Source organism: Somniosus microcephalus, chromosome 6, assembly GCF_052327205.1.
Source record: "Somniosus microcephalus isolate GS21.2 chromosome 6, FLI_Smic_1.0, whole genome shotgun sequence".
Classification (NCBI taxonomy): Eukaryota; Metazoa; Chordata; class Chondrichthyes; order Squaliformes; family Somniosidae; genus Somniosus; species Somniosus microcephalus.
The window spans coordinates 131,545,450-131,573,186 of NC_140992.1; the positions used below are offsets into that span (position 1 = coordinate 131,545,450).

General features: G+C 41.5%; 1 protein-coding gene across 4 annotated transcripts in view; it reads left to right on the forward strand.

Annotated features, from left to right (window-relative positions):
• The window catches only part of wdr33 (WD repeat domain 33), a 191,985-nt gene that overhangs the window by 84,936 nt on the left and 79,312 nt on the right, over window positions 1-27,737 (forward strand). For all 4 annotated transcript variants that reach the window (XM_085990786.1, XM_085990788.1, XM_085990785.1 and 1 more), the window contains exons 8-9: window positions 23,473-23,599; window positions 25,777-25,931. In XM_085990786.1, the coding sequence (XP_085846912.1) occupies window positions 23,473-23,599; window positions 25,777-25,931 (282 nt within the window). The remainder of the gene's footprint in view (window positions 1-23,472; window positions 23,600-25,776; window positions 25,932-27,737) is intronic.

The window sequence follows — 27,737 nt, forward strand, 5'->3', positions numbered from 1 at the left end:
CAGAGATTGAATCTGGGGCCTGCCTTGTGGCTTTATATCACACCACGCAGTGCATTTTTTAAATTAGTCATTGGGGGAGTTCTGTTCAGAAGTGTTCAATTTTGTATCCTCTACACATTCTAATTTGTAAAGTTCTGAAAGTTAACATTGTGGTTTTGGCAATGTTAAATATTTTTTTCATATACATTTTGAAAGCTACATTTTTCAGTACTGACAGGGTTAGGTGTTCTGGAGGTATTTGGTGATGGTGAGTTTAAACATTGAAGTTTCACCCAAATCCAGCCCAGACTGATACAATGCAGATCATAAGGGGCTTGTGTGGAATTAATCTAGGTTGTTTTAAATCCAGTCCCCTGTGGACAAGGGCCCACAACATAAAGGTGCTCCCGTGCTAATTGTCAGTGTCTGAGGTTGGTATTAAAGCACATTCATATCGGAGTCAGAGGTGCTTTACTCTGCAGCTTGATGTGCCATACATTACCTGTGTGTCCTCGATGCTGGTGTTGGAGATGGGAACATTTTACCCAGCACTGAGCTCACTTGCATTGGGCATAAAACTGCCATGACCTTTAATGAAAAATAATAATCTATTGGGAATGAAAAATAGATTTGAAATTATTTCTCACAGAACATATCTCTTGTGCACACAAAGTAAAGAAGTTTTCTTGCTTCATAGCAAAGGTGACTGATAGTTCTATGGGCTGATAACTTAGCCACATTGAGCTGTTTACAACAGTAGTTCCAGTTTTGGCTGATTATATAGCATTCCTGAATGACAGTTAGCCAGTTGTATCTGACTTATTCAAAGCTTGTTACTCCAAATAAAACCTCTACTCTTGCCTCATCTGAGGCTAGTTGCTCCAAACCTTCAATTGTGATGAACTACTGCCCCAAGCATTTATTTCCGTAGTTTTTCAGTGCTTAGGACATGACCTAATCTCACCCAAAGATTACGTGGGAAATATAACTTACAAATTTATAACTTCTTCCAATTTGTCATTTGGCGATTTGTGCAAATAATTGTGCTGAAGTCTCTTCATACTCACTTGTACCCCACCTACAAGGCTGCAGTCCAGGAAACTAAATTGTTCCTCTTTGTTTTCCATCATAATATCTCATATTCCTGAGTCAGTTTTAGCAACATACATTGTGTTATTATGATAATGCATCTAAACTCATCTCTAGACTTTTTACCAGCATTCAGCATGATTGCTGCATTATGAACCAGAATCCTGAAAGCAAACATATACTGTGGACTCCAAAACCTGGAATTAAATTGGTGATATTTCACCACCAGGAAGCTCAACCGCCCTTTGCAGAATTCAAACCTAGGTCCCAAAGTTAAAAGGGTAGTGTTGTAATGCCTGCTCCACCTAGGACCTATTAGAGGAAACCATCACCTTTTCTTCACTATTTCTTATCTACTAATCCTTGTTCTAGGAATATCCCAGTGTATGATCATTAAATAGAACCCATTTAAATGTGTAGTGAATTAATTACTGCTCAATCTGTGATGTTATGTCACTGATTCATATTTGGCATGTAACAAATAATTGCACACATCATTCTACTAATTAAACAGTATGGTTACAAAACCAATTTTAGATAGATTAGGGTCAAGACAATTACTATCTTCCTTCACAGTTCCTTTATAAACACAACACATGTTTCAGTTTTTCACCAGGGAGCAATTTTTTTTTTTACAAAGGACCCTGACCCCTGAAAGTAAGGATTGCTCCTGAATTTCACCAATCACTCCTTCCATTATAGAAGTTAATGATGCAAGGCAGGTGTGGATTTCCTTACAATTTACCTTGGTAGATACTGTTGAAATTTGCATAACGGCTCTTGTGCTTTAGAAAATGTAATTCTGTAAATGCATGCTGTTCAGTAGTGCTCAAATATAAGAGGAATGTATGATGGTTCCCAGTTTGTTAAACCTCGACCTAAATAGGAAGTCTCCCAAATTGGGTAATGGGAAAGGGGGAGAGAGCCACACTTTTTTAAAAGAAGATTTTCGTGCTATGTGGCCAGCTTAATGATGTGGTCATCTCACACATGCTGTATATAAGTCCCTGTTCTGGAGACACAGATTTTATCCTTCAGGTTGGCAGTAGGTTGATTATGTTGCTAGCACCAGGAACAAGCTTATTCTGTCTATTGATCTTCATTAATGCCCTTTATTGGAAAATATTGTTTAATTGAAATGAAATGTGCTTTTCTTAAAGTTTGCAGAGTTTGTTGATTTCTAGTTTCAAATTACCCTATTGTTGAATGACGTGGGCCTGCTTTGCCTCGGTCAGTTTTTCAAATTCTGGCTGAAGCCAGATCATGTCATGGATCCTTCCCAGTGTCTTGCCAAAAGCATTTGTGTTGCTTACAAATGTTGTGTAGTAGGGCTCACAATGAGCACTTGAAGCACAGTTTGAAGCCATATTAACTTGCAGAATTTCTTCTGGTGAATTATGTAAACGGATCCCCAGTTTGAGCTTCATCATCATGGTAAATATATAGAGAGAATCTAGTTGATTCAGGACACTCCAACACACACCAGTAGCCCGGAGGAGTAGCTCGGGGCCCATTAAAATTGACACAATGATCTTCAGCTGAAGCCATCCTCATTCTCATTGACCCCATAGCAAAATTAATTGAAGTGACTGATAGAAATTCTCTGTTTGGGATCATTAACCACCAACACTTGTTCAACTTCAGTAGCTGTATCAGGGGATTGCTTCTGAACCAGAGTTGCATCTATTCCAGTGACACTGACATTAATACCAAACAAAATGCCCCAGAGTCTATAGACACTGGAGAATGCTGGGCTGTCCATTCACTGAGTTAGCCAAAGCAGGCAGCTGTGTAACTGAAATCATGGACGGTCTCAGACTTGTAGTTGGAATGGGTCTTTTGATCTTGGTCGCATTTTGTTTGATGACTAAACAATTTGCATTTTCTCTGTCTTAAAGAACCGTACCTTGAGCTGGAATTCCAACCTGACCCCAGCAGCCCAGTAAACTAGCATTTGTGCAGCTTTTACCCCCTGTCACCAATTTGGGTATCAGGGCTTTTTTGAGAAAATACAGGTCCTGCTGTGCAAGGAACTGTCTTTTTGTGGAGCAGGTGGAAGTGATACTTTAGCCTTGAAAGAATCATCAGTGGAGCCTTGCAGGAGGAGGGAGGGAGAAATAAAGTGTTTGTCCTAGCTAGAGTATAGCAAGTTCGGAGTTTACTAGGGAGATGGGGGTTCTTTATAAACTGAGAAAAATCTCGTCTGAAGCAAGTACAAGGTTTACTTTTCAAAGATTCCTGCTCCTAAATAACTGTTTAGTCATTCTACCACTAAACTGTGTCAGGGCTGTTCAGCTTGATGCTTCTTGCTCCATTCAACAATATTCATTTTGTATATGGTGGACTGATGGTAGTAGCTGTACAACAGTCAGATGTAACACTCTGACTATTGGAATTGAACTTTCTTGCACCGTAATCTTCGAGGCATTTTTCCTAATCCTAGAATCTTGATCAAGTACAATGTGACCGATGCCTCAAGACAAGCCTACTGAGTAGATTACAATTGCAGTGATCAATGTTTCCCTCGCAGGTTCAAGCTTTGGCAGGTGTGGCTAGCTCTAAAGAGAGGGAACATTGGTTACTAATAAATCCAATACGGCGAAATTTCTTTACTCAGAGTGGTTAGAATGTGGAACTCTTAACCTTACTGCTATCTTCCACAACAAGACCCTATACATGGCATTTGTATGAGGCCAACGCTTGAAGGACCCAATAGAATTTCTTCCTGTTTGCATGACCCATTCATTTGGATTGGGTGGTTGTGCATTCAAAGAGTGAGACTAACTGGTCTTAAATGCTGCCAAGTTGTTTGGCGAGGAGGCCACATGGGCAACAGTAAACAGTTCCTTTGACTCCCAACATTGTTTCTGTTGCTCACCTCTTCACAATGTTGTACCTGGTGCTAGGACACAGTGCTGCTGTTGCAGAGCACACAGTTGGAACCATTGCATTCCCAGTGACAGGAATGAGATGGGTTGTACCCACATTCAGTGGAGACCATTATATTATTCATTTTGAGTTTTTAAATAAAGCTCTGAAAGTGAACAATGCTTCAGTGATCATTAGAATCTGAGTTAGGTTACAAATTGAATGCACCAGTGAGAGGGTCAGCTAACATTAAAATCATGTTTAGGCTGTGGTTCAAGCTGTGTCCTGGGCTGCAACTTCAGTATGCAGTTCACAGCAAGGTGAATGTGTCATGCTTACAGATTGAACTGAGTCGCATCCTGATATGGGTATGTGTACACATTGGAACTGTTGATCAAGAACATGTTCATAGTCTTTAGGCAGCCTTTCTGTAATTGGTGCAACAGCAAGCTGCTGAATGACATTTTGTTGGGTGGGGGGGGGGGCGGTTCTGATGAATAATTAAATAATAGCATAGTAACAGTTTCAGGCAGAAGACCTTAAGTCCATCTAGCCCACCTATCCACAGTATTTCCCTTGGTGCATTCTTCATAATTCTAAATCCCATGTGTTGACTAGAAGCTGTCTAGTTCCTTCTTGAAACCCATTAAGGTTTCTTGTTCTACCACCCATGCTGGTAATCTGTTCCACATATTACCACCCTTTCAGTAAAAAAAAAGCTCCACCTGCATTTCCTATTTTATAGTCCTTGCTCTGCGTGAGTTGTGTAGATTCCCTGAAACAAGTGGGATAAATTCCACATTCAGCTGCTTGCCATCAAGTGTTCTGTTTAGACCACAATATTTATAGGTAGGGTCACAGCAGCTGCTACTTGTTAGGACGGATTTAAATTATTTGCTCTGAATTCTTTGCAATTCCAATATGTGAAGGTGCTGGCATACAAAGTAAGGACATAGAGATTTGAAAATGCATTGGACTTGGAAATTTGGACTGAGCCCTTGGTTAGGAAAAAGTTTTGGTAGAATAAATTATGCAAATTAGATCAAATAATAACGCTACTTCATATCCCCCTTTGACGCACACCCACAACCCTGCGAAGGGACAGCTGGGTGAACTGTTTTCAACCTTCTACCAGTGTTGCTTTGTAACTCCCTGCTAGAGGGAGTGCAGAAGCAGCTTTAATTGACACATTTTACAATTTTTGGGCACCTCTTATTGGAAGATGCATTCCTTGGACAGTGAGCTGGACCTACTGTCTGTAAAAGCTTTTTGTAATAGTGTTGTGTGAATATTGACCTCTTTCATTCCAGGTTCAGTAACGCTGATGGTTTTGATTTATATTGCAGTTTATGGCACCATTTTTTGTTGTTGTGCCGCAGTATAGCCAAGGGTGTAATAACTATCAAGTACTTAAAGGATAGGTGCTGAGAGAAGGAAGATTAAAGGCATGCTTTGTGCAACTGTTTATATCAGTCCATGCCACTTCATGCAGAAATGTACAGACTAGCACAAGTGAAGGGAAGGCTTTGGAAAAATGCAAATAATATTAGTAGAAGGGCATTAAGTGGATATTGGAAGGAAAACCCAAAATAAAGCAATTCTCAATGTCAGATGGGACTTTTAGCATTATGTAAAGGGTCTATTATTACTGAGACATCATTTTAAAATTCAACTAGTTAGGCAATAGTTCCTTTAACTCTCAACAGTAGCCCAGAGTCTAGTGTTAATTTTAGTACTGTAAACACAGTGGATACAGAACACACAGATGAATTACATCTCTAAGACCAGCTACAATCCATTTCTGTAAAGACTGGTATTTGAAATGGTGTGTATTTTATGGTGTATGCGCACATATGCACCTAGGCATGGGTGTGGATTTGAATGTTAACCATTTATGCCACGGGTTCACCCCGTGAGATACTTTCATTTCTACTACATGCATTCTAGAAATAAGTAAAGATTTACTCGGGAACCAGCATGTACGCACCATTGTACGACAACCTCACTGACACTGATGAATGCACAAAAGAGCGAGACTGAAACTGGCCAGTAAACACAAGCCCTGTAACCACTGCCCTGACAATCGCTGAGCCAGTAAAACGATCAAGCTCAGACAACTGGTGATACCTTGCATACTACATATCCATCCTTGGTAAGCCTAGCCTAACCTTTCTAGTGCACTTGTTCACTTTTCAATACCTACAATTAATATTCATGTTTACACCCATGTTATGAACCAAAGTATGCACTTACCAATTGAATATGATACTTAGTCAACAGATGTGCCCATCAAGTTATCCTATTTCTGAATGTTGAGTAAATACATAATACATACATAATAGATGCTGAATGTGTGCCCGACATGATAGACATACCAAAAAAAAAGCAAAATACTGCGGATGCTGGAAATCTGAAATAAAAACAGAAAATGCTGGAAATTCTCAGCAGGTCAGGCAGCATCTGTGGAGAGAGAAACAGTTAACGTTTCAGGTCACTGACCTGTTGTCAGAACAGGCTTGATGGTAACACCATAAAAGATCTTTGGCAGATTTTGCAGTCCAAGAAGTTCAGAAATTTCCAACTGACGTTTATTTTGATAGGAATTAGAATACACTGGTCAAGGAGTGTGATATGATTAATTATGTTCATTACCATTTTGTGAGTTAACCATTCAGCTTCACTTATGATGCTGGTTGAAACAGTCCTTTATATAATGTCCTGAACATTTCCATTGTATGGTATACATGGTACTATTTTAGCATGGTAATGAATGACATATATATCTCTAATTTTCTCCTTTTTCCTCTTGTATTCTGAAGATTGTGATTTGCATTAATATATAGTACCTGTACTGTGAGCCTTCTGCAGTACTCCAGCATAAGTGACCATTAGTCACGTGTTAGCTGAAATAGTAAATAATGGCAAGGCATTTGACTTTGGGTGAGTCACAGCCACCCTTGATCATGTCCTTGTCTGATTTGTACATGCATGCACTTCTCAGCAGGGGATGAATGCTGGATAATGATCAAGAGCCGATTTTCCTCCTTCCCCAATGACCCCTGCCCAATACAGATCAGCAAACTTACCACAGAACAAACAGCACCGAACCTGTGACCTTTAGTCTGTACGGCTTGGTTTCATGCTGTTGATGCATTTACCCATTAAACCATCATGGGAGGACTTCTCCTGCATGTAGTATCTACCAGATTGCCGCAGCTTGTCCATTACAATGCTGTGTGCCTCTTACCGAGGACAACGTGGCATCACTGCTGCTTATCCCATTGCTGAGATCTGACTTCACTGTCCACTGTTTCTTACAGACTGTTTAAAGTGTGTGTCTTGCAGTGAGTATGTTCAGCATAGCTAGGGTACAGTAGCCGACGTGGGAGTCCCTAAGCTTTAGTGGGAGTCCCTAAGCTTTAGTTTTGTGTGATGCTACTGTGACCAACTGCTTGGGAGGCAAGGTTGCTGCTGTAATTCAGTGAGATGATGCTTTTGGGCAGTGGGTTTGTCCTGTTGTAACTGACTGAGGGGACATTGAAAATGTACCACTGTGGGAGGAGATTCAGCTGTAACTGTGGGGCCAATATGGACTGGGCTCACTTATTACACTCTTCCAAGTTAAATATTTGAAGCATTGCTATCAAGATATTGTAAATATTCAAAGAATAAGTGATTTGACCAATATTTGCTGAGTTACTTAATCTCATCCTTGGGTGTTATGGGCTCTACAATTGTGTCCCTTGGTTCGTAAAGTGCTTGACTATGTGGATGTTTCAGGACAGGATTAGGTTCCACAGCGATGCCATCTCCTTGACGGTTTAGCCTCCTTACAGTCATCCAGACTCCCATGTGAATAAAGGCAACTTGACCAAGGTACCCAAGGACTCATGGAATCCTGTCTCACCAAGGACTTGTCTCCTTTAGGAGGGGAGAACATTAGCCACCCCTTCCCCCCCCCCCCCCCCAAGAATCTTAAGACTTTCAAAAGGAAATCTCAGTGAGTGAGTAATGAGTGAAAATGGTCACTGGGGGGCAGCATAGCTTTAAAGCTTGTAAAGTTTGTCAAACTGCCCTGTTATCCTGAACTACTCTGGAGGCCATTTATATTTAGTGCAAGTTATAGTGAAAGTTCTGATCACATTAATTTTGGCTAAAATTAAAATGGTCCGTGGGGGGGGGGGGAACCTGCTGCTTTCAGTGTAACCCATCGATTGTTTAATGGTCCACGGTGGGGGGGGGACCTGCTGCTTTCAGTGTAACCCATCGATTGTTTAAATGGTCCGCGGGGTGGGGGGACCTGCTGCTTTCAGTGTAACCCATCGATTGTTTAAATGGTCCACGGGGGGGGGAACCTGCTGCTTTCAGTGTAACCCATCGATTGTTTAAATGGTCCACGGGGGGGGGGGAACCTGCTGCTTTCAGTGTAACCCATCGATTGTTTTGCGTTGCTATCTGCTAGATTTTAATCAACCCATCATCTTTCCCACGATATTGTCAGCTTGTTATTCTTGGCTCTGGGCCTTGTTTGTTCCCAAGGTTCCTCCCAGGCATAGCTCATCAGCTGGGAATAAACCAGAACAAATTCCTACCTGATGGTCCAGCTTTGTACAGTGCCTGCCTGTGGTCTGAGCTGAATTTAGCACAATCCTGTTAAGGAAACCAATTCTGTAAAACACAGAATAAACAAAGTGCAGAAATACTTGCTCACTTTAGGATGAAACCATTTGAAATGCCTTTCTTCTACTTTACTAACCCAAATGTAAAATAAAAAAGCAGGCAACAATTATATTGGCAGTGTACCAGCCAGTTACATTTACTGAAACCATAACATTATTCCAGACTTGACTGTTTGCTGGTTTAAGCCTCTTGGCAATGGACTTGATTGTTTGCCATCCTATCCTCCAATCATAAGTGCCTTGCACAGTGTTGACAAATCTGTTTCTAATTAGATCAGGTCTTATGACTTGGTCACTAATGTGTTTTTTTTTAGATGATTCTTAGCTTTGTTCTTTCAGAATTTTCCTACCTCTTCCTGTTCTAGCAGTGACAGGGTGAATAGTCACAGTGCAGCAAAAGTACAGTCATTCAGTGTGGAAATTGTTCCTCACCTCCTGCACGCAAAGGTGGATATTGGATGCCACATTATTTTTGCTAAGCCTTCATTTTATTGATTCCAGACTCTGATTGCCCAGTCTTTTTAAACAATGTTTATTGCCTGGCATTTTTCAGTTCATGAACAACATAGTGGGGTTTATCCCTGAGCTGCTGGATTTTCCTCACTGCTGTTGACATCTACAATATTTCAACACCAAAGGTCCTCAAGCTCTCCTTTGGTGACAATGTTCTTCACTCCCCAGCATTAATGGTGGCACCAACTGCATTCCATCTGTTACAGTTTCTCAGTATTAGTGTGTCAAACTGTGTCCTTGCAGAGTGAATATATTTTACTTGGAAGGAAAGCATTTCCTCTTGCCCTCCCTCACCCCTGCCACAATAGAAAGTAGTGGGGGCAGGGGATTAGTTGCATTAGATTTATCATTCTTCTTTAATTTCAAAGGTTGTGCCCACAATTTAAATAAAGTGTAAATTCTTTACTTCTAGGGGGGAAAAAACTCTAGACAAAGTTCTCCCAACACTATGGCATCATTCATTTCATATATAAAAGTAAAGTTTTGAAAGCAATAGTGAATTTTGAGCTGATTGAAGATAGGGATGCTTTCCTTTTAGGAGGAATGGCACAGTTGGATATAGAGCACAGGCAATCTCCCAATAATGTGTTTTAGTCCTAACTTTGGACTGTCATAATTACAACACAGCTACAGATATATTGCATATGAAACACACGCCATTATATACAACACTCTTGTATATTGTGAGAACTGCTATAGGGGAAAGGTACCCAGGCCGTGGCTAAATGTAGATCTGATCAAAGTGTAGAATTGGAGTGGACCAAACCTTTTCCCTATCACTCATCAGATCTTGGATTCTGTACAGTATTCCTGGCTTTTCACATGCTGATACATTCTGCACAGCTACAAAAAGCGCACTCCCAGATGTCACCTACTAACTTTAATGATTTGGTAAACATGCTTTTAAACCTTTCCTGTTTTCTTTAGATTGAATCCAAGTGAATGATTAAGTTGTCTGATTAAAGCGGAACATTTCTTCCCAAACACGTAATCAGATTTTTACTTGCTGTTTTTATTTGGATTTTCTCCCTCCTCCTCACGCATCCTTGAAAATATTCTGATAGATCTTTCCGCAATTACATGTACTGCAAACAACAGTCAATATTCACAGGAGAATAAAATAATAGCGCATCAAAGTTACAACCTAAATGGATAAAATATGCCTTACCTGAAGAATTATCTTGAAAATAGAACTTATTCCTGGGAACTATGCTGTGTCATTGCAGACCTCAGCAGACACTAACCAAATTATAACTGTGCAGCAGCTTCTTTCACCATCTTCTCTGTTCCAGAGAGTTTAGAGGTTAACAAAGAATCTTAATAGTCTTTTATTTCATGATATTTTCATGCTCATCAAAGTAAGGGATTACCTGGAGAATTAAAAATCTTCCTTTTTTTGGTTCAAGCATCCACAGGTTTGTTATATTGGGGTTAGATGCAAGCTAAAGGTCCTTCTTGACTGCAATTACAGAAGAGCGTTCTGGTACATCAATGACACACCAACCACTTTGATAGCACAGTATCTACACTGGGTATATTTGTGTTGTGATTTGCACCTACTAGAAAATGGATATCAGGATTGTCCACATTCACCACACTGAGGGCCAATAAGATGCAGAGCCTTTTATTCTGTTAGATAGAAAGAAAACAGTGGCATTTCAGTAGCGCCTTTCACTACCGCAGGATGTTCCAAAGCGCTTTACAGCCAATGAAGTACTTTTGAAATGTAGTCACTATTGTAATGTAGGAAATATGGCAGCCAGTTTGTGCACAGCAACATCCCACAAACAACAATGAGATAAATGATAGGATAATCTGTTTTTTGGACAATTTGATATGGCTGTTAAAAAGCATAGGGGATCCTTGGCTTTATAAATACAGGCAGAGTGCAAAAGTAAGGCAGTTATGCTAAACCTTTATAAAACACTGGTTAGGCATCGCCCAGAGCATGGTGTCCAATTCTGAGCACCATACTTTAGGAAGAATGTCAAGGCCTTGTAGAGGGTGCAGAGGAGATTTACCACTATGATACCAAGGAAGGGGGACTTCAGTTATGTGGAGAGACTACAGAAGCTGGGATTGTTCTCCTTAGAGCAGAGAAGGTTAAGGTGAGATTTAATTAACGTTTTTCAAATTATGTGGGGTTCTGATAGAATGAATAAGGAGAAACTGCTTCCATGAGGTTGGGTAAGCAGAGGACACCGATTTAAGATAATTGGCAAAAGACCCAGAGAGGAGAATTTTTATTTTATGCAGCGAGTTATGATGATCTGGAATGCACTGCCTGAAAGGGTGGTGGAAGCAGATTCAATAGTAACTTTCAAAGGGAATTGGATATATATTTGAAAAGGAAACATTTGCAGGGCTTTGGGGTAAGAGCAGGGGACTGGGACTAATTGAAAAGCTCTTTCTAAGAGCCGGCACATGCACAATGGGCCAAATGGACTCCTGTGCTGTATGATTCTATGATCTATATTTTGATATTGCACCTAAGAGGCAGATGGGGCCTTGGTTTAGCGTCTCATTCGAAAGACAGCACCTCTGACAGCGCAGCACTCCCTCAGTATTGCATTGAAGTGCTAGCCTACATTATGTGCCCAAGTCTCCGGAATGGGGCTTGAACCCACAACCTTCTGACTCGGAGGCTAGAGCGCTACCAATTGAACCACAGCTAATGTTCATGACCCATGAAAGTCTAACCCATTAAAAAGAGAAGAGTTTCACTCTCCTGATGTATGAAATAGACCATTCGGACCTTTTAATCACTAGTTATGGGAATGTACTTTTTTTCTTATCTGCTTTCCTTCAGCCACAGACACTGGCACTGACTTCATGTTTGCTTCCTTGTATTTGTCAAAGCTTTGCAGCTCTGTTAGACTTCCCAGCTGTGCAGCTCAACGCATTGAATGACATTTGGTGAATGAATCCAATTGGAAGGCCCAAACTTTTTAACTTCCTGGGCCCCTTGTGCCAATGCCATGGGGCTCAGCAGGCCACATATAAAATTGAAATCCAAGTTCCCATTAGTTTGCATAGATCTGAAGCTACCAGTACTAACAGATCATCTTCTGATTTGGGATTTACTCACCAATGTGGCAACAGTATTACAAGTAGCCCTTTCCAAACCCCCACAAGATTTAAACTGGACAAACCAGCAACTAAGAAATAGAACGGAGACTCATGTTCCGTAGTTGGGCACCCAGAATTGCTATCCTATGCTATTCTGTTTTCACCCTATTATCAATATAATCCATGTGTTCCTGCCCACTGCACATTATTTTATTGCTCATTTGTTCCACCTTCACATAAAAGTTATTAGGCTATTAACCAAAAGGGGGGAAACCATTTGAGACACTTTTTTAAGAAAGCATTGTACCGTAGCAGTAGTCTTTTCCAACAGTTCCTACCTTGTTCTGGTACCAAACCTGAGTGCTTCTTCTGTCAGCAGTTCAGTTTGTTGCAACACATCAGAAATTTCCTGCTGTTTGTTTTCCTTCATGGTTGCATTGTGTTAAAAGTATGTTATAACTTAAGTTTCTTTCACAAAGTTGTCCAAAGCTTTTTAAAAGTTTTTTGTGCTGAAAAATACACGTGGCAATTTACAAAATCAATTGGATTAAATTCATCCTCTGGCAAGTGGCACAAATTAATCCAACTCAGATGGGTACCTCATGTTGTCAAGACCTTCCTCATGGATGCCAAGGTTCTTGCAACCTTTTGTAGTAGCTACCCTTAATGAGATGCAGACTTCAGCCCATGTCTGGCTCCATAAAAATGGTTTCATAGCAGACATGCATGTGGAGCACAGCACCCCTTTTAAGGGAACTATCTCCTTGGGAATTTATTTGAAGTGAGGCTGGAAAGTTTCAATAAACACCTGAAGAAGCAAATAGAAGTGAACCGGAGGCGTTTCGTGAAACACCATGGACGATCAGTTGCCCGCTTTTCAGAGCAAAGACAGGGTTCCTTTAATGGTAATAGGGCAGTTTCATACCTAGGTTCAAAAGAAGCAGGGGCCCAGAATGCCAAGTTACAGAAAACCAGCATGGAGTGAAAAATGGCCATTTGATCCAACAAACCTATTTCTTCTACAGACCATGTATAACCTGCTTCATCATGAACTTCACTGAATGTGAGCAAGTTCCTACAGTATTTCTCCTATCCCCTTGAATCCACCCCCCCCCCCCCTGCAAAAAGCAATATTGAGGAAAATTTCTGAATATCTGATCTTGCACTCTACACTACTTTTCCTTTACTGGTTAATTACCTTGATATTTTACCTTTCCATGGTTCCATCAGAACAATGATGCAATGTGTATTTGGCCATCTCTATACTTGATAAGATATTTATCCAGTGTAATTTTCCTTTTAAAAACTTAGTACAGTGTTAACTGCCCTTATCAGGGATTTTTTCCCCCATATCTCATCTCCACTTGCACTCCAAGTGACATAACCTGTTTGTGTCTGTATTGAACATTTCCTCAGCACTTGAAACACCTAGAGTCATGTTCACTCTCAATTTTGTTTTTTCTCCAATAAAATCAAAATTTAGTTCTGCAAGCCCCTCTTCATTACTTAGACCCCTGTTCCCAAGAATCATTATGGTCTTTCTCTAATGGTCAATATCATTTTGAGGTGGGATTTCTAGATTTGGATGAAATTTCAGATATTGCATCACAAATTAGCTATACAGGGTTAGAATAACTAATTTCAACGTGTAATCAAATGTTTCTGAGATGCATTGTGGTATTTCATTAGCCTTGTTGATAGCAGCTTCAATTGATTAGATATATTTAGTGACTAATATGTAATTGCACCTGAATCCTTTTCCTTTTCCACTTTTACTGAAAGCAAAGAAGCCAGTTTTTTAATGCATGGTTCAGTGGGTAAGTGTGTACGGTGCTATCCCTGTACTTAATTCAATTGAGTGCGTTACCAGTTTCATCCTCTGTGTCCACAGTTAGCTTGTTTCAGCAAAGAAATGAAAGTCATGTTTTTACTTGCCTTTAGTGACTGGTCAACATCACGTGGCACTTTTGGTAATTATTTCCTGATTTCCCAATTGGAAAGGACCATTTCTTTCCTTAAAACGTTTGTGTTCTCACTATGACAGTGGACGCACTTCTTGAAGAAAATATTAGTGATGTCCTAATACTTGATGTGTCCTGGGTTGGATTAGTCTTTTCCCAATCTTACAAATAATTGCTCCTGCACATTCCAAATATTACCCTGATTGTATTCTGTGTTCTGATGTGTGTAATCTTGCATTTACTTGTCCACATTGAGAACCCATCTGCTGTTCCTGAGCCCATCCACTTAATTAGTCTTTTTAAGGGTGTTAGTATCTCTTTATGTTTGTGACCATATAGCTTGTTTTCATCAGCAAGTTTAATATTACTGGAAGTATTCTCCTTCATATCATTTATGCAAACTGCGAAGCAGAGCAGATCCCTGTGGGCCTCCATGGGTCACTGCCGCCAGGGCTTTTCCCATTTAGTATCACTTGCTTTGTTTTCTAAGCCAATTTTCAATCCAGCTAGCAATATTATCATTGATTCCACAACCTTAATCATCATCTAATAGCTTTAATGTGAACCTTTGTCAAATGCTTCCTGAAAATTCAAGTAAGTTCAGTGCACTGGACTGAACTTAATTGGCTGTGAAGCGCTTTGGGACATCCTGAGGTTGTGAAAGACACTATATAAATGCAAGTCTTTAATTACCATTTTAGTTCTGTCCTCAAAGAATGCCATTAGAATTTAAGACATAACCGGTTCCTTCTAAGTCCACGCTGGACGTTCTTTAAAGTTGCAGAATCTTTTAGATGAACAGGGATGGCACCCTGTAAAATGCTCTTGGGCTGCGTCAATGGTTCTGTGGGTAAACACACCACCTAGTATGGTAGAGACCACAAAGATCAGGTTTGATCATTGACAAAGGTAATTAGGGTATTATAGCTGGCCGTGGTACTCCAGGGCAAAATACAGAAAAACATCAGCCAGTGTTCTGTTGGTTTTAAATGTATCATTGAGTCTGGACTTTCTCATAAACTTAGAAAAGTCTCAGTTACAGCCAGTATAAAGTCTGCCTCTCACTTGTGCAGGTCAAGACCTTTCTATGCACTGTCTCACTTTCATTCGACTATCCATCTGAAATGCTCCCTTGTCTTGGTAAGAGACACATTTCCACTGTGACTTTTTCATGGTACCAGATGCAAAAACGTATGAAACAAAATTACCTCTTAACCACCTCATCTAATAGTCTTGAAACAGTCTCTGTTGTCTTGGGACATAGCTCAACCAGGAGCATACTGTGAGACAATATGTAGAGTGTGACTGAACAGTCTCCCCCTTGATCTTGTCCTGGTGACTATTTCCTTTACAGGATGGTTACTCTTCAGGAGCACTGACCTAAGCCACATGGATCTTAGCACATTAATGGTCTCAAGTTTTGAGCAGTTTGGTTAGATGCTCTGTACTTAATGTGCAAGTCCTTAATGAATTGATGAGAACCTGCACAGAAAACCCCATTATGATATTTTTGATTGAGCAACCATGCCATATAGAGAGGCTATTGTTATGATCTTCCAACCCTCCTCCTTTTGGGGTGCAAAATGTCAGTGTGGATGGCCTCAGTGGCAAACTCCTCCTTCCAACATAGACTCTCCAGTAATGATGGTTCAGATCATCTTCAGTTAATGTGATTACCTGGAAATATAGGTTACCCATATCTCATGGCCATGCTCCAGAATATGATGTTACCTAGATTTTATTGCAGCAGTCAAGGCAATTGAGCTATACCACTAAATAGTATCTGTCCTGTAAAGAAGAGGGGGGAGGGGTGGATGCATTTGTCTGCCTTGCCTCTATTTCCCTTCTTGCCCAGGATTCACACGATCTGATGACATTGACCGCTAGCTTGCTGGATGAGGACAATTCAGTTGCTGGACTTTCTTGCTCTGAATTTTTATTGACCCTTACAGACACCTCACAGACAGAACCTGTTATCGCAGCTGTAATGTTAAATGTGGCATGGTGCTCCTCAGTGCCTTCATTTGACAGCATGGCTCTCGAGACAGTCTTAAGCAGCCAATATTTTCTCCCTCCAACAAGGTGGATTGCTCTCCTCACAGCTGAAAGCTAGCATCTTAAAAGGGTATAATGCTGAGTGGAAGAGGTTTCTATGTTGTCAGCAACAAGGCTCCAATCTAGATATTCTAGTTTATTTACAGCTGAGGGCATTTCCCTGCAGCTCACTGACAATCATATTGCCAACTATCTGCCACCGGTGGGAAATTCCCTTGTTGAATGTCAATTGGTATTCCAGTTCATGATGGGTATCTGGCAAGTCACATTTTTTTAAATGGCACCTAAAGCCCAACAAATATCTAATTCTTAGAATCTTAGGCTGTTACAGCACTCGAAGCCATTGCCATTTGGCCCATTATGTTTGTGCCAGTGTATTTTTTTCAAAGTATCATTTAATATTCCATTTTTTCAAGCAACTAAGTTTTGCTATCTAACACATTTAAGCCCGTAGTTTCACATTTATCCTTCTTGCAGTGGCTTGCTAGGATTCATTGATTACCTTGACTTGTTTTGCACTTGGCTAGGATAATCGTAAGGCCACATCTGTAATTGTTGCCTTTGAGTTTTATTTATCTTAACATAAGATTTTATTTTATTTATCTTAACATCTTAATAAGTGCTGCTTATCTGACTTTGCATACATCTTCCATTGAAGGGAGTGTTATTTTGTTGTTCACGGTACCACAGTATTTTATTTAGATAAAAGACAATTATTTGCTTTGTTTGGGAGTAAAACTAGGTAATAACTTATATTTTTATAGTGTCTTTCATGAAACAAAACATTCCATCTGAGACCAGAATTGAAAGAGCAGCAGGTGCATGCTGTGGTGCAAAGTTGTTTAAGATTACATAAGTTGGCCGGGGGGGGATGGTGGGGTGGGGTGGGGAGGGAAGGGAGTGAGGCCATGGCGGGATTTGAACAGAAGGATTTTTCGGTCAACGCACTGGAGGAGGGGACCCAATGGCTGCTGGTGAGGACAGAGTAATATAGTGCGGTTAGGATGTGCACAAGAGCTCTGGAGGATTTGATGTTTCTGCAAGGTAGAGCTGAGGAAGTCGCAAAGAATTGGGGAGAGATCAAGTGGGATAGTTACAAAAGGTGTGGATGAAGGTTTTGCTGGTGGGGAAGGTAGGGATTTTTGATATGGATTAGATGTGTGGTTTGAAGCTCAGCTCGTGTTTGAGCAGGACACCAAGGCTCTTTATTGTCTGACTTGACCTGAAAGAGCAACCGAGGGTGGGGGTATATAAACTGGCACCTGAGGCACACAGTCTCTGGTAGGAGATGAACTTGATGGCCTTAGTCTTGCCGATGCTAAACTGGAATAAGTTCTTGCTCATTGGTGACTTGAGACTGGACAGGAGGTTAGGCAGCATAGCAACAGTTGTGGAGTCAAAGGTGGTAACAGAAAAATATGATTTTTGTCAACATCATCTGCAAAACACCCCAGGCCCACATGTGAAGGGCTTATGCTTTAACGAAGTATTGTTGAGTTGATGTGAAAACTTACACATTGCCACTGCTGTGAGCTGGGTTTAATGTGAAGTCATGGAATTTTTCATCTCTTGTATTTTGTTTTACTTTTGCGGTAATTCATAGAGTCATAGTCATAACAGCACAGAAGGAGGCTGTTCGGCCCATCGAGTCCGTGCCGGCTCTTTGTAGAGCAATCCAGTCAGTCCCATTCCCCCGCTCTTTCCCCGTAGCCCTGCAAGTTTATTTCCCTCAAGTGTCTATCCAGTCTCCCCTTGAAAACATTAAGGCCTAGAAATTCAGTATAGCCACGTTTGGGGCGCTATAGTCGGGCGGCCGCTAAAGTTTGCGCCCGGCGCAAGTTCGCGCCACCTTCGCCGATATTCAGTCGCATCGCCCCAAGAGGTTGCTGCTGCGCTAAAACAGGCGATGCACGACTATCATTAGGCGCTAAGCCGGCGGCCCGGGGTGATACCCCCGAGGGCGGGCGCAGCGCAGGTGCGGCGAGTTGTTGATTGACGGCAGACACTCTGGCGCCGGTGAGCTCTTAAAGGGGGAGGGTGGATTTGTTTGCCTGCCACGCCCTGCACACTGCAGCCCTGAAGCAAGGCCTGACCACTGCTGCTTCATCTGTACAACGCCCAGGACTATGGAGAAGGCCAATGTTTGCACCCATTGCAGCCCCCATTATATGTTTCCAATCAATGCTATGGCTCTGAAGTTAAAGACTAGTGCAAAGCTGTGGCCTGAAGCCACAAGTACCTGTGCGAGTGTTGAGCCAAACCAGAAAGCTCTCTACCTTTGTCTCTCTGCAAAGATCCATCTCTCACAAAGAAGGAGTGTTGCAAAAAGGCTGCCTTTTCTACTGCAGGAGGAGTGCCCTTTAATTTGCGCCCCCCGCGCCCCGCATCGACTGAACCGTTCCCCTCTACCAGTCGCTAGGGGCGCCAGGCGCACAATAGGCCGGCGCCACTGAATTTCCGGTTTGGGGCGAACAAAGGGCGTTGCACGATGAAATGACGTCAGGATCTGCGCGCGCAGCTGAGCGCGCGCAAAGGCTTTGCGCCGCCGCTAAATCTTTACTGAAGTTGGGGAGAGGCGCAGATCGCGCTGCGCCCGGCCGCTAGCCGCCTAGCGCCCAACATCTCCTAAGGCGCTAGCGGCTGGCGCAAACAACTGAATTTCTAGGCCTAAATGTCTCCGCTTCCACCACTTCCGTCGGCAGCGAATTCCAGGTCATCACCACTCACTGTGTAAAAAAGTTTTTCCTCACATCCCCCCTGTATCTCTTGCCCAGAACCTTAAATCTGTGTCCCGTAGTCCTTGTACCATCAACTAGTGGGAACAACCAGCAGAGTCCTGTATAATTGTGACAGGTTCCCTTCCCTGAAGGACAATCGTGAACCAGTTGGGTTTCTGCAACAATCCCTGCAGTGTTCCTGGTGCTAGCTGACAAATTAGCAAATTTCACAACATGCGATGGTGTGATTTGAAGTCATGACCTTTGGGCTGCTAGTCCAGTACCATAAGCACTGCATTGTCATATCCCACATATTTATGTGTAAGCTTTGACATTGAGTACCAACAAGCTATTCAATGGGGGATGGATTAATGTGGAGGCTGCTCGCATGCACTTTTACAAAGTGTCATTGGCTTGTGTACAGGATTTCTGCCACCTGACCTAAGATCAGCTAACAGCACAGATTGGGAATTGACCCCGGGATCTTCCTCGTCTATGGCTCAGCTCCTTGGTAGATAAACTCGCTGAGTCATCGTGGGAAGATGCTAATGGCTTATTCCAAAACCAATGTATGGCCTGTTACTGGTTTATTCCGAACACGCATTCCATTTTCATGGTCTCTTCCAACAAAATCATGAATGTGTGTCAGTGGCCTGCTTTATGTGTGTGTCTGCCTCTCTCTCGCATGCACACTTTGTTGATGGCCTGTTACCAACACACAACCTTTTCCACCCACATGGCTGATTTTTCCTCAGTAACTGAAATTTCTATTGTCCAAAATAAGGGGCTAAACATTTTTAAATCAAAAATTACATATGTCAGAATAACATATTTAAATTTAACCATTGAGTAGTCTTTTGTTTCTTAATGTCTTCCTTAAAGTTTTTACTTGATGGCCTCAGCCTCTCCCAAAATCCTGGGCTTGGACTTGATATTTTGCCCAGAGCTGTAAGCTGAATTTGGATTATGCAGTAACTAATTTTCCAGGATATATCGGTACTGTTCAGCCAGCAGTACTGATGGAATATTTTTCTTAAGCTTCTAGCAGTTTGTGCTCAGTTTTCCTTTAAAAATTATTTGAGGAGAAGCTAGAGAACACATTTCAAAAGCTTTATTGAGGTAAAGTTTACTATCCGCTTGTTTTTAAAAGAGAGAATGAATGAAGAAAAATGTCTAATTGCACACCTGTTGTGGCTTTTGTAGCCGAGAGTCTTATACGAATAGTTCAATTTAAAAAAAAGTTTTGTTGACCATTAGAAAAGGTAAATGTTCTAATTTCTTACATCTGTGTGTGTGTGTGAGCGAGAAAGAGGGAATCCACTTTTTGGTATGTGCATTGAGCTTCACCAGTACTAACCTGGTAATCAGTGAAGTTAATTGTCTTCTTGAAATGAAACCTTTAATTTCCACTTCATTGAAATGCAGTAACTGCTGGCATATCCACATGGTGCTGAGCTGTGAAGAGTTTCAAAATGCAGTGTCCTGTTCTTGTGAATAGCTAAGTGACTATATTAAATTCCTACAGTACCCTATATAATTCCACGGCAGGTAATCCTTATCCTGCTGAAAAGAGGGCAATCCTGCTTCTTGTTCATGCTGGTTAAACATAAGTTTTGCACACTGTAACCGTGTTAAATTCTTTGTGTTTGTGTCCTATACTGTGGGTGTATTTTGTGTGTGTGTAACCTGTGTGATACTGCCATTATTCTACCTATTTCAAATAATTACATCCATAGACACATTATCCAACTGTACTTTCTTAGTCATGTAAAATATCACGAATTCAAACACTGTCTCAGAACTTGCATTCAATATATGTTAAAAAATAAATCCATATTGATTTAATATAACAGAGTCTATATTTTATTTTAACAAAATTAAAGCAAGGAACTTTATAATCTAACATGAGCAGCTCCCACACAAAGACCTCAATGAATCATTATCTTGGAACTGTTTCCTCTACGAAGCCTAACTTCAGCTCTAGTCCCTCTCATCAGTCTTGTGTTTTTGGTAATCCACAGTTAAACCACAATTTCATTAATGTAAAGCCCAGCCAAACCCTCACTAACTGCCCCCCACCCTGCCCCCACTTCTCCAGCCACATGTTTTTATTGAGAAATATGGTAGGTTTCAGCTGGGAGAGAGCATAGAACTGATTAAAACAGGAGCTGAGTAAGTCTCTGCATAGGGAGTGATATACAAATGCATTTTAATTGAATGATCCAGTCTTATGCTGGATTAAGGGACAAAGAAAATGAAAAAATTCAAAATTTGTCTTATGTTCCAACAACTGACAGTTATCATAGTGAAATGTTGCAAAGCACTTCACAATTTCACAGCTGTGGCTCAGTTGGTAGCACTATTGTCTCTGAATCAGAAGGTTATGGGTTCAAGTCCAACTCCAGGGACTTCAGCACATCATCTAGGCAGATACTCCAGTGCAGTGCTGAGGGAGTGCCGTCTTTCGGATGAGACGTTAAACCCCGTCTGCCCAATCAGGTGGATATGAAAGATCCCATGACACTATTCGAAGAAGAGCAAGAGAGTTCTCCCCAAGTGTCCTGACCAATATTTATCCTTCAACCAACATCAGTAAAACAGATTAGCACATTGCTGTTTGAGGGGAGCTTGCCGTGCGCTAATTGGCTGACGCGCTTCCTACGTTATAACATTGGTTACACTTCAAAAGTAATTAATTGGCTATAAAGCATTTTGGAACATTCTGAGGTTGTGAAAGGCGCTATAAAAATACACGTCTTTCTTTAATGAGAATGGACTGGATACATCGAAAAGAAATGGAATGGTTAGGGAGGATGGCTGAGGGCGTGATTGAAGAGGAAAGTTATTAAGTGGCTTTTGAAGGTGGGGAGAGATGCACAAGAGGGAGGGCCATGATGGCTGAAGGCTCTACCACCAATTGCGAAACATAGAGAGTAGATGAACAAACAGTCTGGGCGCAGAAGAGCAGAGGATGCAAACTTGAGGATAAAAGCTGGAGAAGGTTGGAGAGGTGAGGTGGAGTGAGACCATGTAAATGAGCATAAAGATTTTGAAGTCAATGTGCTGGAGGACTGAAATGTTAAGGACTGCAGTGATGGATGAGTGGGACTTAATACGTGATCAGATGTGAGTACCAGAATTCTGCATGAGTTGGAGTATGTATATGCTGGAGCTTGGGAGGGCCAGATCGGATGGTATTGGAAACACTGAGGTAGGGATGGAGGCATTTGATATATTGGAGGTGGGATTGATATATAAAAGATGGTCTTATGTTGGACGGGTATATGCTTTGAAGCTCAGTGCAGGAGTTGAGCAGGACATCAATATTTTGCACTGTTAGTTTAAGCCAAAGCAAATAGCCAGTGAGGGAAATGAAATATGGCGTGAGAGTGCAGAGTTTCTGTTGCGAGTTGATAGAGATGGTGATCTTGCCGTTATTTAGCTGGAGGAAGTATTGGCTCATTCACTTGATGTTGGAAAGGTACAGCACATTGGGCAGCACAGCAACAGTCATGGAGTCAAAGTAGAAAGGTAAAGCTGGGTTTTGTTGCTGAGAGCTGTACCAATCTTGCAGATAATGTCGCTGAGCGATGACACGTATATGAGGAATAGAAGGGGGCCAAGGATGAAATGGGGCATGCTCAATGAGATCTTTGTTCCCTATTCCAGCATGTAACCAACCAATCTTTCACTTACAGAATTCACTCATCTTGTGGTCTATTTAAATGGAACATCTGCTGCATTATTTTCCCATAGTTATATCCCCTGCTTTAAATAACCACCAGATTGATGGGTCAGGGCTGCCTCTTGGGTACCCTGATTTCTCAGTGAATTTAGTCAGTGAGTAGCTGAGCCATTCAGATCTCCAGTCTGTGATGAGTTTGGTGAACTCATTTGGACAGTTAGTCTCGGTACACTTAGATTAGGTGGAAAGATGACAAAAGAAGCGTGCCATTTCCAGAGTTCCGGAAGCAGATCCTCTGCCCATCTTGTGCGGTAGGGGTGCCAAGTGTTTGCCTTGTGTGTGGAGGAATGTGTGTTTGTCATAGGATGATAAAGTAAGGTTACGGAATGCTGAGCTGGGTTGAGGTGTGTATAGTGCTGAGTGGTGGAGTTGGTTGCCAAGTCTTTGCGGAGCGGGTATGTGTTGGTGAATGGTGGGGTAGAGTTATTCGCTGAGCTGGGTTGGGGTGTCCAGATTGTTGCGTGTTTGCACTGCTTGTGGAGCAGTTGTCTACATTGCTGAGTGGAGGAATAGAGTTGCTTGCTGAGCTGAGTAGGAGGACATGGGTTGCTGAGTGGTGGGGCTTAGTTGCTGAATGCATTGCTTACATAGAGGTGCTGTCCATTGCTTAATTGATGGGGTAAAGGAGGTTGTTGAAGTGCATAGGAGGGTTAATGAGTGACACAGCAGAGTTGGTCGATTTCTGATCAAGTGGGCATGTGGGTTGTTAAATGAGTTCAAAAGCGCAATTTATTGATGAGAAGAGTGTAGTGTCGTTTGCTTTGAATAATGTTCAATTGTGTTTGTGCTCCCACTAGGACATGGTGCTGATGTAAAGTGTGTAGACTGGCATCCTACCAAGGGATTGGTTGTGTCAGGAAGTAAAGACAGCCAACAGCCAATCAAATTCTGGGATCCTAAGACGGGTCAGAGTCTTGCAACACTGTAAGTGATGACGGTTTCAATGTAGATAATAACAATTACAATGTCAGATTGGTTTCTGATCCAGTCAAACTGATGGAATCAGCTTAATTAAAATGATAGCAGGAAGTAAGTAATTTTATCAAGGCTGAACTGGAATTTCAAGTTCCAATTTTTCTGGCGTCTCAGCCAGTTAAATGATATCCAGACTAAGAAAATAACCAATTCTGCTTCTAGATTATGCACTGTTTCGCTCTGCCCCAATGGGATCTGCAGCCCAATGCCCTTTTTGTTGATTGATTTTACTGAATCAACTGGAGTTACTGTAAATCTCAATCCAAAAATTTCAGTTTCAAAGCTGTTTATATAATTTAGGTTCTGATGAGCACTGTAAGAACTCATGAAAGTCTTATCAGCTCAAACTGCTGCTAAATTATAGCCATTCTTATATAAGCATCTTGCGATTTCTTCCTTGGGAAGCCTCTGTTTATAAAAAAAAAAAAAAATTCCAAAACAGCAACCTTCCTCTTTTCCTCCTTCCCTTCTCCGCGGCATAGATTGCTGCAGTGACTGGGGTTGAACTGGAACTTTGAGGAACGTACAGTATCTGTTGCGGAGACAATGAGGTACAACACCTGATATAAGAGGAGAGACGGAAGCCCTGGGACCTCATGGTGCCCAAGGCGGAATAGAGGAGCTGAAGTTCTGTAGGCAGTATGGTGCTTGGGAGAAGGGGAAAACCCCTGCAGATTATACTAGATCCGAGGCAGGCAAAGGAATGTTGTAGAGGAACAACATATAGACAACATGAAGCCTGATGTTGAATCGGAGGAACCCAGCAAACAGTATGCTGCTTGGGGTGGCAACAGGGAGGGGAGCCTTGCAGACCTATATTACCTATAGCAGAGCAGGCTCCCAGAAGGAAGAACAATGCAGACCATAATGGAAGGCAAGCCCTTAGGGTCAAATATCTTTAAAAGGGGAATGGGGAACACTCTTGGACCACTCAGGAGGGAGGATGGGGTTGTGCCTGATGAGGAAGTTGGGCTCTACAACTGCGTCTAACTGTGGTAGGGGTAAAGGCAGACTTGGATCATGCAATGTTTGGGGTAAGAGAGGGACCAGTTCCACATGCTGCTGGGAGAGAGGGAGCCCTGTAGACCAGATGGTGCCTGGAGCAGGGAGCCCTGTTAGCTAAATATATATATTTAAAAGCACAACAGGATTTTGGGTTTTATAAATAGGGGTGCAGAGTAAGAACATAGGAATAGGAGTAAGCCCCTTGAGCCTGTTTCACCATTCAATGAGATCATCGTTGATCTGTAACATAACTCCATATACCCACCTTTGCCCCATATCCCTTAATACCTTTGGTTAACAGAAATCTGTCAATCTCAAATTTAAAATTAACAATTGACCCAGCATCAATTGCCGTTTGCGGAAGAGAGTTCCAAACTTCTACCAAGAGTACAAGAGTAAAGAAGTACTGAAGAATTTGTACAAAACAACGGTTAAGCCACAGTTCGAGTAATGTTGCAGTTTTGGACGCCCAGTTATATAAAGGACATCAAACAGCACAGATTCCCAGGGATGGGAAGCTATAGTTATGGAGAGAGCCTTGAGACGCTGCCACTATATCCAGTGGAGCAGACAAGGCCAACAGGAGATTTAATAGATTTTTTAAATTATGAATGGATTTAACAGTGTATAGGGAAAGACTATTTCCTATGGTAGCAAATTCATTGTTAAGGGGTCATCAGCATAAAATTGTCAGAGTGAGGAGAGCGATTAGGAGAAGTTTCCTTATGTAGCAGGTTGTTAGAGCATGGTTTTTTTTTGACGAGTGCCTGAGGCAGAGACCATTGTATCTATCAAAGGAGAATTAGATAAATATTTGAAGCAGAGGAAGATACAAGGCTTTTGGGAAAGAGCAGGGCAGTAGGATTATTTTAGGATTGCTCTAGTGAAGAGCCAGCACAGATACGATGGGTGGAATGGCCTCCTTCTGTGCTGTAAATTTGTTCCTCTTCTATATGAGAGGAAGATTACAGCTGTTGAAAAATCTTGATTTTTTTTTTATCGCTTTGCCAGTGCAATAGCCAACAATTTGGAATGATGTTTAAATTCAGTGTGCTTTGCCATGTTAAATCTGTCAGTGTTTCAGTAATTCATACCCTGGTGATTGTGACTCCTCTCCCCAGCCATGCTCACAAAAATACAGTGATGGAAGTTAAGTGGAATCAGAATGGGAACTGGCTCCTCACAGCATCGCGTGATCATCTTTGCAAAATGTTTGATATCCGTAACTTAAAGGAAGAGCTGCAAGTCTTCAGAGGCCACAAAAAGGAGGCTACAGGTCAGTTATCTTTGTCTTTACCAAGATCTCAGGACAGTAGATGCACAGCCTAGTTCTGCAAACAAGCAGAAATCTTAACTTTTCCATTCTCTATAGTCCTGCCAAACAACATCAAGGAGCCAACAAATGTATAGAAATAGTATCAAGTTCAGATATATATGCACCTGAACTAAGCCCAATGCATTATAAAGTGGCAGTGTATCATTCTTATTTGTTCAACTTCCACATTCAAATTGATAAACTGTTATCTAAAGGGGAGAAAACCACTGGGGCACTGTCCCTTTAAGAGTTTTGGAGCTGTGCATGAGCCATATTACATACAGTCGTCTCTTATTCCCCGCCCCTATTTATAAACCTTATTCCCCGCCCCGATTTATAAACCTTATCCCCCGCCCCTATATATAAACCTTATTCCCCGCCCCTATATATAAACCTTATTCCCCGCCCCTATATATAAACCTTATTCCCCGCCCCTATATATAAACCTTATTCTCCGCCCCTATTTATAAACCTTATTCCCCGCCCCGATTTATAAACCTTATCCCCCGCCCCTATATATAAACCTTATTCCCCGCCCCCTATATATAAACCTTATTCCCCGCCCCTATATATAAACCTTATTCCCCGCCCCTATATATAAACCTTATTCTCCGCCCCTATATATAAACCTTATTCCCCGCCCCTATATATAAACCTTATTCTCCGTCCCTATTTATAAACCTTATTCCCCGCCCCTATATATAAACCTTATTCTCCGTCCCTATTTATAAACCTTATTCCCCGCCCCTATATATAAACCTTATTCTCCGTCCCTATTTATAAACCTTATTCCCCGCCCCTATTTATAAACCTTATTCTCCGCCCCTATATATAAACCTTATTCCCCGCCCCTATATATAAACCTTATTCTCCGTCCCTATTTATAAACCTTATTCCCCGCCCCTATATATAAACCTTATTCTCCGCCCCTATATATAAACCTTATTCTCCGTCCCTATATATAAACCTTATTCCCCGCCCCTATATATAAACCTTATTCTCCGTCCCTATATATAAACCTTATTCCCCGCCCCTATATATAAACCTTATTCCCCGCCCCTATTTATAAACCTTATTCTCCGTCCCTATTTATAAACCTTATTCTCCGTCCCTATATATAAACCTTATTCCCCGCCCCTATATATAAACCTTATTCCCCGTCCCTATTTATAAACCTTATTCCCCGCCCCTATTTATAAACCTTATTCCCCGCCCCTATTTATAAACCTTATTCCCCGCCCCTATTTATAAACCTTATTCTCCGCCCCTATATATAAACCTTATTCCCCGCCCCTATATATAAACCTTATTCCCCGCCCCTATTTATAAACCTTATTCCCCGTCCCTATTTATAAACCTTATTCTCCGTCCCTATATATAAACCTTATTCCCCGCCCCTATATATAAACCTTATTCCCCGTCCCTATTTATAAACCTTATTCCCCGCCCCTATTTATAAACCTTATTCCCCGCCCCTATTTATAAACCTTATTCCCCGCCCCTATTTATAAACCTTATTCTCCGTCCCTATTTATAAACCTTATTCCCCGCCCCTATTTATAAACCTTATTCTCCGCCCCTATATATAAACCTTATTCCCCGCCCCTATTTATAAACCTTATTCCCCGTCCCTATATATAAACCTTATTCCCCGTCCCTATATATAAACCTTATTCCCCGCCCCTATTTATAAACCTTATTCCCCGCCCCTATATATAAACCTTATTCCCTGCCCCCTATTTATAAACCTTATTCCCCACCCCTATT